General features: G+C 39.9%; 1 protein-coding gene across 5 annotated transcripts in view; it reads left to right on the top strand.

The window, feature by feature from the left end:
* GRIK1 (glutamate ionotropic receptor kainate type subunit 1) overlaps nt 1–13,008 on the top strand; it is a 487,136-nt gene that overhangs the window by 418,391 nt on the left and 55,737 nt on the right. For 3 of the 5 annotated variants that reach the window (XM_044939691.2, XM_044939684.2, XM_044939688.2), the window contains exons 8-12: nt 325–432; nt 3,126–3,170; nt 8,323–8,436; nt 11,189–11,392; nt 12,352–12,575. In XM_044939691.2, the coding sequence (XP_044795626.1) occupies nt 325–432; nt 3,126–3,170; nt 8,323–8,436; nt 11,189–11,392; nt 12,352–12,575 (695 nt within the window). The remainder of the gene's footprint in view (nt 1–324; nt 433–3,125; nt 3,171–8,322; nt 8,437–11,188; nt 11,393–12,351; nt 12,576–13,008) is intronic. The other 2 variants (XM_044939685.2, XM_044939694.2) reach the window with 1 other exon arrangement.

Consider the following 13,008-nt stretch of genomic DNA (forward strand, 5'->3'; position numbering starts at 1 on the left):
TGAAATGGATTTGGATTGACCTTGGAAAACAAATATTGTGACTTCCCAGATATTGTTTAGTCCATGGGAAGACCATTTTACAGTCAATCTTTCTATACCCTCCCATCTAAAGTGTGATAATGTTAGAACTGAAGAAATAAATGAGTGCTAATAAAATACTGAAGTATTCTGCTATCAAGTTATTGAACTAACACAATGGTTTATAACACCATGATGGAACTGAACAATTGGATACTTACTGTGATGAATCGGAGGTATTACAACTTTGACAGTGTTAAGGATTGTAAGTGTTAAACAGTAATGCCATGTTCCTTTTGTCCATAGGCTCAGTGGGATGGCTTGACTGGGCGTATCACCTTCAATAAAACCGATGGCTTGAGGAAGGATTTTGATCTGGACATTATTAGTCTTAAAGAGGAAGGAACTGAAAAGGTAACCTCCTTGATGATAAATTTGGAAATTACAAAAGAACACCTCTCATGCATTTTACTTGCACAACAAGTACGGGAATGATGAAGCTATTTTCCCAGCCTATTCATTTATGTCCAGTTTTCTAGCTCACTCTCTCTGATCTGCAAATTGATGTTGATGTACTAGATTCTTAAATTGTGTGTGTTATCAACAGCAATGCTAATGGCTACATAGTGCTTGGCATATTTACAAGCATACATACAGCCCTAGGGGTGGGGATCATTAGCCCCTTATTTCACAGGTTCTAAGAAATTGAGCTCAGACTTGGAAAATCAAAAGCTGTCAATGATTTATCTTAGGAATGACGCCCAAGGGTCAAAAGTGAATTTTAATTGTACTCCATTTTGAGATGGGTGACAGAGGACAGAATGAAGCAGAATGTAAAAGGCTTACTGAAGCAAACTAACTTTACATCCTTTATTTTATGAGGAAATATGCTTTAACAATGTATTTTAATGTTGAGTTTGATTTTAGGATTATTATAGTTGTAGTTCTCAACCTCTCAGTGTTTCAAGTTACTATTTAGGGCAATGCAAATGTAAGCTATTTAATTGATTAATAATAATAGGGACTTCTCTGGTGGTCCAGTGGTTGACTCTGCACTCACAGTGCAGGAACAAGGGTTCAATCCCTGGTCAAGGAACGAAGATCCCACATGCCATACAGCATAGCTAAAAGATAAAATAATAATAATACAAATATTTTAAAAAATAATAATAATAAAAGAATTTGCCTTCTCTTTATTACATCAATTTAGTATTCACAATATATATCGTGAATTCACTATATATTGGGATAATTAACACTTGTAGTGAAGACGTTAACTTTTAGAACCTTAAGGATAAAAGATCTTGAACCCCCACCCCCACCAAACAATTGTCTGAACACCTAAACTCTGTAATCCAGTGTTGTTTTTCTTTGTTTTTGTTTTTTTTTTTTCACTTTTAGTGGACAAAAAGTTATGCTTAATGTAAAAGAACATCTTTGGGAACAATGTTTTACTTTGGGGGTGATTTTTTTAAATGAGATAAGGTTTCCATTTCCGTTTTGTTGCTTTTGTTAACAGAGACACATTTGAAAAAAAAAAAAAAAAAAGGAAGTCACTCAGTCACGTCCGACTCTTTGGGATCCCATGGACTGTAGCCCGTCAGGCTCCTCCTTGCATGGAATTCTCCAGGCAAGAATACTGGAGTGTGTTGCCATTTCCTCCTCCAGGGGATCTTCCCAACCCAGGGATTGAACCCAGGTCTCCTGCACTGTAGGGAGACTCTTTACCATCTGAGCCACCAGGGAAGCCACTGAGACACATTTGCCCCACTGCCAAATAGCTTATTTAAAACAAAGAAAGATGGATTAGGCTGAATGTGAAAGGTAGTCTCTAGTGTTGAAGAGCTTGAGGAAAATAATGAGTCCACAACTTAGAGAATCCATATTAGTCATGCAAGTTTCCCCTTGCAAAAATGCCCTCTTCCTTCATCTCTTCTCTTCCTCTGTCTCTCTCTCCATATGTGTCTCTGCCTCTTCCTCTCTCCATCTCTCTTTGCCCCCTCACTGTTCCTCTCTGCCTCTCTCTCTCTCATTTCTTCACTCTGATTCCCTCTTCTGTTAGCTTAATGCACTCTGATAGAGCACAAGGCACCCACCTAACTTCTGTAATGGAATGTGGACGTTGGGCTGCAGGGAACAAAAGGGAAGAAAATCATACTTGTTGCAGACTAAAAGGCAATAAGAGCTCTTTTTAAAAGAAAATGTATTCTTCTCTGTACATGCTTCTCTGCCTCCCTCTCCACTGCACTGACAGACCGAACTGCAGGAAGAAGAAAGTCTGTTAAGGAAACATCTTTTTGACTCAGGCTTGTGATGAAATAGATGGAGCTATTGTTATGCTCTCCCAGCTATGCATACACGGCAATATTGTGCACATTCTAGTGGTGTTTTTCTAACAAAGGCAAAATCGAATTAGATGAAAGTGTTTTCTCAATTTGTTTCTCAACTGTTCATTGTCTGCAATAACTTTTCTTTCTTCAGGTGACTTGGGCTCAGTTCCTGAGAAGGCTGACTGAGCCTTAAGGCTGTGAGCCATCCTATCGCTCTCAGTCGGCAAGGGAGGAAATGCCCAATCTTTTCATGTCAGCCTCATGTGGGGTCCATAAGGAAAACTGTTAAAAAAAAAAAAAAAAAGCCTATTTTCTCACTTTCACTCAAGTTTCTAATGCCAAGAAGCATCTAGTCAAGGAATAATAAGCACACTTTTGTCTCACTAAGGAATAATGTGTGTGTGTGTGTGTGTGTGTGTGTGTTGTTTGAATCTAGTTATAAATGACTTTGACAGGAATGATGAAGACCTTAAGCTCTGCAGCATAGGTGTGCATATTCGAAAGAATTTTGCCTTTTTTTTTTTTTTTTTGGCATGCAAAAGCAAAAGTGAAAATCAGGTTCCACCACCAAGGAGAAGCAACTTCTGTAGGATTCAAGTACTTGGTCCATGTCTTTCCTGTACCTATTCTCAGGCTTTCTGTTGAATGAACATTCAAGATTCCAAACAATGGGTGGGGGCGGTGAATCTGTTAGCACTCACATGCCATGATGCCTCTTGGCTTCCATGCTCCATTTTAATTAAGTGCTATTTTTATTTTTCCCCTCTGAAAACCAAGGCTGCTGGCGAAGTGTCTAAACACTTATATAAAGTGTGGAAGAAGGTTTGTACATGGAGAAAACCTGCAGGAAATCTGGGAGTGGGGTGGAAAATACCAAAGGAAAAGCCTGCATCCTTCCAGTTTTGTCAGACCAGTAGCTCTCCAATTGCAGTTTAGAGGCGAAATTCCACTTAAAGGGAGAACACGGGTGATTGAATATGTTGTCTCTCAACAACATTGCCTGGCAATTGAAACAGACTTGAGGTGGATTAAATAATGATGGATTAAATATTTCCCTCTAGATTATTTTTGTTTCTCCTGGGTAGGACCAGTCCCTGTTAGGACTAAAAGCAGGTAGCTGCAACAGAAGCAGACACTGGTCCATTTATACTCTTTCTTGACTCTAAATATTTTTTTTCCCTAAGGGGGAAAAAATACAATAGATTTGATCCATCAGACTAGTCAGACAGGCTAAGGCTCCGAGGGGCCGGGACATCTCCTTCTATGTCACCACCACAAAATATATGAACCATTTTCAGAAATTCCCTTTTATTACACACCATCTTCATTTTATGCAGAAAAACAAAACCTTCTCAGTGCATATTGTTTCATAATTTGCTTTAGAACCACAGTTTCCAGAGGACAAAAACATTAGAGATTTTGCAAAGGAAATGAGATTGTCTTATAAATCATAGCACCTACTACTTCACAGCTTATTGTACAGTATTATGTTGTCAATGAATGTGCACAGATTTATTATAGAAGCAAAAGCTAGACATTACAAACATTCTGATCAGGAAAATGTCCCAGCGATATGCAAACATTGTCTTTCAATCTATCTCCCTCGAACCACTTGCTAAACCACCTGCTGATTGACATATGGACCTTAAATTACTCCAGGTTGTTCAACTTGAACGGTTTTGTCGGGTTCACTTCCTCTTTTGAATTATGAGTTAAGTCACAGGAAGTGTAAACAGTTTCTCCCTGTAGTCAGAAGCCTCGTCTCCTCCCTTTTGGAGCATACTCAGATGAGCTCCAAAGTGTCCTGCTTTTAAGTTTAAATAAGCACAGGTTTAATAACCTTGTTTTAAGTTTTGATGAACCAGGCTACCAAAGGCACAAGGAGGACAATCCCATCTCCTCTATGCTAATACATAGATGAACCTAAGTGGTACCCAGAAAAAAGCTTATTACACTAATCCAGCTTGAGACTCCAGGCATTTTCTACAATGTTGAATTAATTCAAACCAAATATCCTCGGGAATGAAATCCAAGTCCTGAAATTATTCTCAGGGGAGGGGAATGTCCTTTATTTGTCACTAAACTGCAATAATCACCCCCACATCCCAAGGATGCACTTCCCGGCTTTCCTCCATGCCTTTGTGCCTCTTCCTTCTGCTGACCCATTGTTGCCACGTTGCAAGCTGTATATACTGTGGTGTGCTGTTTTGTGTTATGACTGCTCATCAACAATTTGCAGTAATCTGAGCGCTAGCACAAGAGACCTGTTGAGACCCAACCAACACACTGTCCTCTCCCTACAAGATTCTACCTTACAGCAGAAGGATTCACCCCCATTGCATTCTAATTCCAAAAGCTCTTCTCTACACGCCTACGTTTTTCAGTCACGAACAGTCAGCCTGAAGTTCTTTCCAAGAAAAGGATATGGCGGTCTTTACAAAGCTCATCACTAAAACATATGTTTATAAAACTCATCATACAGGAAACAGAGTCACCTCTTTCCCCTAGATACTTGATTATGTCACTCAGCAATTTTGGATTTTGAGTTTACATGAATCACTCACCAGGTTTGAGAGATGGATCTTAGTCACTTTCTGAGCATTCCCTTTGTCACACTACCTTTTTTTAAAAGGGCTTGCTTAATTGCATTTAAGTCCTCATTTTCAAATGCTTTCCTTTGTTGTCCTAGATGATAAATGACTGCTCCTTCATGCCAGTTTACAAAGTGAGAGAAGACAGGACCAGACTATTTAGGTTTTGAGTGTTCCTCCCCACAAGTAATTGATCCACCTTCTACTGCTTCTCACTGGTAAATTACTGCTGACCACTTTTGCTGTACAGTTTGAAAACTAAGGTTCTGCTTCTTCAAGGCAATCCTCCAAGGTCGGAGGACAGGACTGAAATGCTAAATATCCAGGCACCTGGTTAACTGAAGCCCTCCCACCAGAGCTTAGTGACCGAACAACAACCTCCCAGCACAGATGAATCATGGGAGCTTGCTTTTTCAGAAAGAGACATTGTTAATGTGTTATTTTACTTCAGTTAAATAAAAGGTAAAGCCAGTTGACAACTTTGGTTTAAAAGACACACATACCCCTGTATGCAAACATAGACACTCTACTTGCTTTGCTGATTAAAAAGTTTGAAAATACAAGGCTGAGGTCATTCAAACCTCATATGTAAACTCTCCACTTCCCATGAATCGCTTGATCTTTACTGTTTCTTGATATTCTTTTAGTCTAGATTTGAGGACACTTCTGTTACACCAACAGTAGGAAAAATTCTTCTTCTTTCTCTTATTTTATGGAGGCAAGTCTACACTGATTGGTACTTTGGGACTCATTAGGTTACAAATGCAGCAGCAATGATATCATACCTTCCACACTTTTCAGTGAGGCTGGTAAAGAAACAAAGCCAGATGTTCAGCTGTGGGATGTATTTGTCTACGATTTCAAGTTTGTATTTTAAAAGAGAGTGATGTTGCAAGGCCACTCAGCCCTGCCATTTCAGATATTAGTGTAAGTCTTTTAAACACTTGACTTTAATAGAAATAAGAGTTACTGAGAACACACTTCACTACTTAACAAACTGGCTAAAATGCAGTTTTTTTCCTCCAGCTTTCAATATTTAATTAAAAATTAGGTTCCCCTCTCCCTAGTGCCTAAGTCAAGGTTTAATTAAAAACACAGCAAGGGCCCAATTGAAACACAGTCTTCATAGAGTTAGAATTCAACTGTTTACAACCTAAAACATAGTTTTGGCTAAAAATTCATAGACTCCCTACTGTAGTTAGTCTGAGATATATTTCCTGGAAGCAAGGGTCCCTGCCCCCAAAAAGTGAGAAGAGGAGTGGAGTTTAGAAGAGAGGGAAGAAAAAAAATTTTCCCTTTTTCTTGAGTTCAAAGCCAGACAAAGAAAAGTAAAGGTTCTTTGACCAGCAGGCATGTTTCATGCATTCTAAATGATGGATATTACACTTGATCCTGGAAAGACTGAATGGTCATTAAAGGTGTTATCCTACAGCTTAATCCTACCTCTAGTACTCTCTCTGCAGACAGAAAGTATCAAAATACTTTCAAATGCAAAAACTACCCACAAACTCCATTTACCTAGACCTGTCTCCTTATTTCACTATCCAACTATCCCTTATTAAGTATAAAAAGAAGACAGTGAAATTGAAACAGTTCACACCGATGAACAAATCTGTAATAATCCTTGAAACTACCTCAAAGAATTTTTATTTCTAAAAAGCAAAACTAATACAATTATGTAAAGTTTAAAAATAAAATAAATTAAAAAAAAAAAAACAAAAAAATAAAATAAAATAAAAAGAAAATTTGTTGAGCTAAATGCATTTTCAGCTGCTGCATTTGGGCAGTAAATCAAAGTAAGCAAATAGAAAAGGAAAGAAGCCTAACATTCCTACAGGTGAAATTTTATTTAATCATCAGAAAAGTTCTATTGTCTCCATTTTACTGGTAGGGAAATTAACTTCCCCATGATCCACTGCTGGTAAATTGCAAAGTTAGAATCTGGACAAGAGTCCATCTGAAAAGCTCATACACTGTCCAGCCAGCCAAATGTCCTCCCAATGGAAGAGTATATTTAGAGATCAAGCTTGGTTCTACCCTGTCCATCGCAGACTGCATCCAAGTATTGGTGTTCCTAAACTGTCCCTGTTTTTCATAGCTCCTTTGTCAGCTTATAAATTTCAAAGAAAAGGGATTTCACTAATGATTCCAAGTTCTTTCATAACAGGGAAAACTTAAAGAAATTACCGGAGCGACCATTTTTATGTCCTTTATTGTGAACATTCCTTTATTGTCAACATTCATGCAGCTCTTAACATATACTAGTACTTTCACAGGCATTTACTCATTTGATGGTCTCCACACCCTTATAAATTATTTTATAGGTAGAGATCCAGAGCTCAGAAAGGTTAGCATCTTGTCCAAGGCCACCCAGCAACCAGGTTTGCATTCCACCTCACTAGGCTGTCAGCGAATGCTTCCAAAAGACTTCAGACAAACAGCCAGTTCCCTAAGGCCCTGCTCCTAGATTGCCCCTAGAGGCAGAACAAATCAATCTACTTCTACAGACTCTAATAACCCAAGAGTGAGGTGGCCACGGGTGGAAATTGGGGTTACCATTTCTTAAAAGAACAAGAGGCTTCACTGACTGCCAATCACAATGGTTGGTTCTGTGACAGAAAGATCAATAAGCAATAGAAGTAATACCTTCACTAAAGGCATTCATGGTCAAGTGAACAAACAAGACAGATAAACAGATGATAAGAACAGAAGAAGGTCCGTTAACAGAGGTACAATGGAGGTATGAACAGAGTTCTACCAGAGCCTACGAGAGACACCCTGACCCAGCACTAGTTCCTCGATGATAGACCTAGAACTTGGTCTCCTGCCCATCCACACTTTTTGTTCCATTTATCTTTCCCCTTTAGATGCCCAGCTTCTTCACTGTCCATCCTGCCTCCTCTGTCTCATTTCTCATAAGTTTTAAAGGCATTGATGGTAATACTTTGGCAACATAAGATCTGTATCAGTCTAATGTAAGCTCCACCAGAGCAGGAGTCTTTGTCTCTTTTGTTCATTGCTACGTCCTCCAATGCCTAGAAGAATCCCTGGTTTATAAGTCGGTGTTCAACAAATACGTATTGGAAGAAAATCTGATACTCATTTACTAATTCTTAATTTAGAAAAGAAGATTGAACTTAATAAATTAAAAAGAGCTCCCCTACCTGCACTCCACATAGCACAGATTTTCTGTTCCACATACGCAGTTGTTCTTCCATTGTTTTGTTTTCCCACGTGTAGTAGCTTGCCCTGTAATGGTGCCCTGGTGTCCTCTTCCCAGACTATGAGCTTCTGTGCCCATTCCTGGTGTAGAGGGGGCCTCTCTTTAGCATAAACGCCGTCACTGACAGTCAGCAGCCTCTGATGTGATGTGTTCTGTGTAGATTGGGATTTGGAACTCCAACAGTGGGCTAAACATGACGGATGGCAACAAAGACAGGTCCAATAATATCACCGATTCTCTTGCCAACCGAACACTCATCGTCACCACCATTCTGGTAAGTTGAGTCTGTGGAATCCAGGGCATCTGATCGAAACTCCTACTCTAGACCTTGAAGGATTCCTCAGCTATCTTTTTCATGCCAACACCTCTGTCTGTAAAAGTCTGTTTTAATTGGGGCACTAAAAGCATATATTTACATATATCTGTAGTGGACTGAATTATCCACTTTCAATGTTGTTCTGAAGCTCTCTAATCTCCAGTTCATGCTCAGTGATGTTCTGCTCCACTCTCTAGTCCTACCCAGATGGTTACCCTTGCTCTCTGGCTGCTGGTTGGTTTCAACCTAGGGGAGATTCTAGTAAAAGACCAGGGAGGTGGATGGAGTAAGAGATGCAAGGAAATGTCTTCCCCTGCTTCCCAATGGTATTGTCAGAACCTCTGTCCTTCACAGCCACAGCATCTTTCCTGTCACTGATCCTGCTTCCATACTCTACCTGCATTGCACACATGGACCACTCTTTCCTCCCTTCCTGCCTTAGCCTTAGCCTCTAATTATGTTGGTTGCAGGTCTTCCCAGCTGACACTAGCGGTAAAGAATCCGCCTGCTAATGCAGGAGACATAAGAGATTTGAGTTCGAGCCCTGAGTCAGGAAGATCCCCTAGAGGAGGAAATGGCAACCCACTCCAGTATTCTTGCCTGGAGAAGCCCCTGGACAGAGGAGCCTGGCAGGCTACAGTCCATAGGGTCGCAAAGAGTCAGATGCAACTGAAGCAATTTAGCACAGAGGGTCGACATCCCACTATTACTTTTACCACCATCCCTGTTGGTTGTTTTTGAGGCAGGAGACAGATGGGCTCCAGGTTAGACATTTATAACCAGCCTCCTGTTTACGGGACTTCCCAGGTAGCATTTGTGGTAAAGAATCTGCACTTGCACTCTGCTTTTCCAATAAACATTTTACTTTTCTCTTTACCTGCCACCTCCTCATCAAAATTCTTTCTTGTCAACATAAGCGAGGACTGGGGATTTAGGCCCTAGTTGCTGGACTCTGGTCTAGCAACTAGAACTCCTGGTCAGGGAACTGGGGTCTCTCTTCCAGCTGATGCTCACTGCTGTGTGCATCCAAAATCTCTTTGGCCTGCTCATTCTTCTGTACTGCTCCTTTATTAACTGTACTCCTTTTTTGAAAGAAAAGTGAAAGTGAAGTCGCTCAGTCATGTCTGACTTTTGCGACCCCATGCACTGTAGCCTACCACGCTCGTCCATCCATGGGATTTTCCAGGCAAGAGTACTGGAATGGGTTGCCATTTCCTTCTTCAGAGGATCTTCCCAACCCAGGGATCGAACCCGAGTCTCCTGCATTGTATGGAGACACTTTTCCATCTGAGCCACCAGGGAAGTCCTTTCCTAACTGCTCTTTAAAAGCCTGCTCTCTGTTGCAATCCTATCATGCCCCATCCAGCCACTGTTCACTCACAGACTGTTCTTCCTCCCTCTTTGCTCCTCCCTAATCCATGAATTGTGCTTCCCAGGTGGCACTACTGGTAAGGAACCCACCTGCCAATGCAAGAACATAAGAGTTGTGGGTTCAGTCGCCGGGTGAGGAAGATCCCCTGGAGGAGGACATAGCAACCCACTCCAGTATTCTTGTCTGGAGCACCCCATGGACAGAGGAGCCTGGTGGGGGACAGTCTTTGGGGTCTCAAAGAGTCAGACACAACTAAAGCAACCGAGCCACTTAGCACACATGCAATCCAAGAAATAAATAGGAGTGGCTGCCTCTAAAATCATCCCTTTTGGACATTCCTGTTTTGATTCACTCCATCATGTGAAATTTATTTCTGAAACAGTTTCTGAGAATCGTTCATCCAAAAAGAAAATGTTTTTTTCTGGTGACTAGTTTCTCTGCAACTTTCTCATGGAAATATAGAGTTTTCTACTTCTATCAGTTTGTTTGAGGATAAGCCTAAACATACAGGACGGATCAGTAATGTAGTAACTATTTTGATTTTATAAAATAAAGTAAAATTTTACTTAGTCAAATGAGAATTAATAAGGCTAGAGATATGTAGTTGTAAGGAAATGTCCTCATAGGACAGGGGATTTATCATATAAGCAAAGAATTTACTAAATGGGATCTCTGAGGTGAGTTCAAATAAGAAAATGTAACTGATGATGAAAGGGGACATCAAAGCAGTCTTTGAATAAGATATCCTGAAGGGAGCCAGGAAAAATATGTAGATAATAAGGGGAGAGTGAAATTGAGATGCAATTTGGCTGAAAAATGAGAAAATTAAAATATTTAGAGTACTTAGTAGACAGGAAATTTGAAAAACAAGAGAATATATTTGCTGATTTAGATTTCTTTTTGTAAGTAGGTGAAGCTCATAGATAAAAGCCAGGAGGGTAGGCGGGTCTAGCCCTCGAAGCTTAGGTGTAGGCACAGCTGGAAACCAGACAGCCAGACATCAGATCCTCCACTGCCTTCTCGGCTAGACCTAAAGTTTAAACATGATCCTGTCTCTATCACACCGTTTACTCACAGTTCTGCCCTCAGCAGTGGAGGGGGAAAAACTCTCAAAGAGAGAAGAGGGAGAGAAAGTAACATATGAAGTGTTCTGTATTTATAGAGGATGCACAAAAGATGAGCTTAGTAAAGGCAGAAAGGGAAGTGACTTTCTTCAGTATTCTCAAATCTTAAAAACCGTTTTCAAATATTTTATATCTTCTGGCTGTTGTTGGAGCTCATGTAAGTAAATTCTGCGTTTCATTATAGCAGGGTTCACATGTGATTTGTTTCATATAGGAAGAACCCTATGTGATGTACAGGAAATCTGATAAGCCCCTGTATGGAAATGACAGATTTGAAGGATATTGCCTGGATCTATTGAAGGAATTGTCAAACATCCTGGGTTTCATTTATGATGTTAAACTCGTTGCTGATGGCAAATATGGAGCTCAGAATGACAAAGGAGAGTGGAATGGAATGGTCAAGGAACTTATAGATCATGTAAGCAAAAATATATCTCCTACACTGTGGTCTTAAATGTCTAAAAAAATGCATAATGAGAAGTAAATGAAAAGAGAAAGATGTTTGAGTCAGAGTCAGAAGGCATATTTTATTTTTTTGAATCATAAAAATGACCTAAAAAGTGGGAGAAAACAACCTATAAATGTAGTTTCCTTACTTAGGAGGCAACGGGGATAAAAATTGAGGATAAAAATTTATGGGCTCATCCTTCATACTGAAGAATAAACGTGAGTGATTCTTAGATTAGATAAGGAGTTCTGAAGTTTGCAGCTTGAAGCAAAATCTCATCAACTAATTTTATGACCAAGTTGCTCATTTCTTATTTTTCTCACACGTCCTTTTTAAAAGACACTTTTCTGCAGTTTTTTCCCCTCCATTTAGTTTCAGAATGTGTGTGTGTGTGTGTGGAACACATATATATTTGAGTTTAACACATATGTTTTTGAGTTTGAGCAAAGGCTGAGAGATAGTGAAGGACAGGGAAGCCTGGCAAGCTGCAGTCCATGGGGCCTCAAAGAGTTGGACATGACTTAGTGACTGAACAACAACACATATATATTGGAGAAGGAAATGACAACCCACTCCAGTATTCTAGCCTGGGGAATCCCGCAGACAGAGGAGCTTGGTGGGCTACAGTCCATGGGGTTGAAAGAATCAGACATGACTTAATAACTAAATATCACCTGCCATACATATATACGTGTGTGTGTATGTGTGTGTGTGTTTCACACCTTCTGGTTTCTCTTTGGTAACAAATACTATTTCATAAACATAACTGTGTAAGTCAACTGTTTTTATGTCAGAGTCAATCATCATAGAAGCTTCACGTGTGAGAAGTTTTTGGAGTTGAGAATAGGAATCAGGAGAATCAGGAAAAGTCTAGACATTCTCTCGGAAGCTAGACAGCTAAAGGGACAATTTCAAACTTGCTTTTGCAGAAGGCTGACTTGGCGGTGGCTCCTCTTACCATCACCTACGTGCGGGAAAAAGTCATCGACTTCTCCAAACCTTTCATGACCCTAGGCATCAGCATTCTCTACCGGAAGCCCAATGGCACTAATCCAGGGGTCTTCTCCTTCCTCAACCCCCTGTCTCCTGACATTTGGATGTATGTCCTCTTAGCCTGCTTAGGAGTCAGTTGTGTGCTTTTTGTGATCGCAAGGTAAGTTAGAGAATCACTGAACTTCCAACAGATCTAGGTCAGTCTCAGGTTGACCTGTGTGCTCTAGAGGTAGACAGAGATCATGAACGTCAAACTATTCATTTAGTTTTGCCTGATGTCCTATTCTGTCACGTTCTCCCTCATAAAAGCCACTCTATAAATGAATATCTTCTAATTATTTATAAAGGTATGTTTAAAAAATAGTAAGATCACTGAGTTTTATACTAATTTAATTTTATCAGTATTTAAAGCAACATACAATGGTTATTTACCCATTTTCCATGAATTATATTGCCACAAAAGCCATAGCTAAAGCAATTTAACAGGAAGAGGAAAATGGTGTACGGATACTTGACCCCTGGAATATTTGCAAATAATAAGCAAAATAGAAAAAAAGTCAGCTAGGAACTGTTGTAGCAAATAAAAAACACTG

This window comes from Bubalus bubalis, chromosome 1, assembly GCF_019923935.1.
Source record: "Bubalus bubalis isolate 160015118507 breed Murrah chromosome 1, NDDB_SH_1, whole genome shotgun sequence".
Lineage (NCBI taxonomy): Eukaryota > Metazoa > Chordata > Mammalia > Artiodactyla > Bovidae > Bubalus > Bubalus bubalis.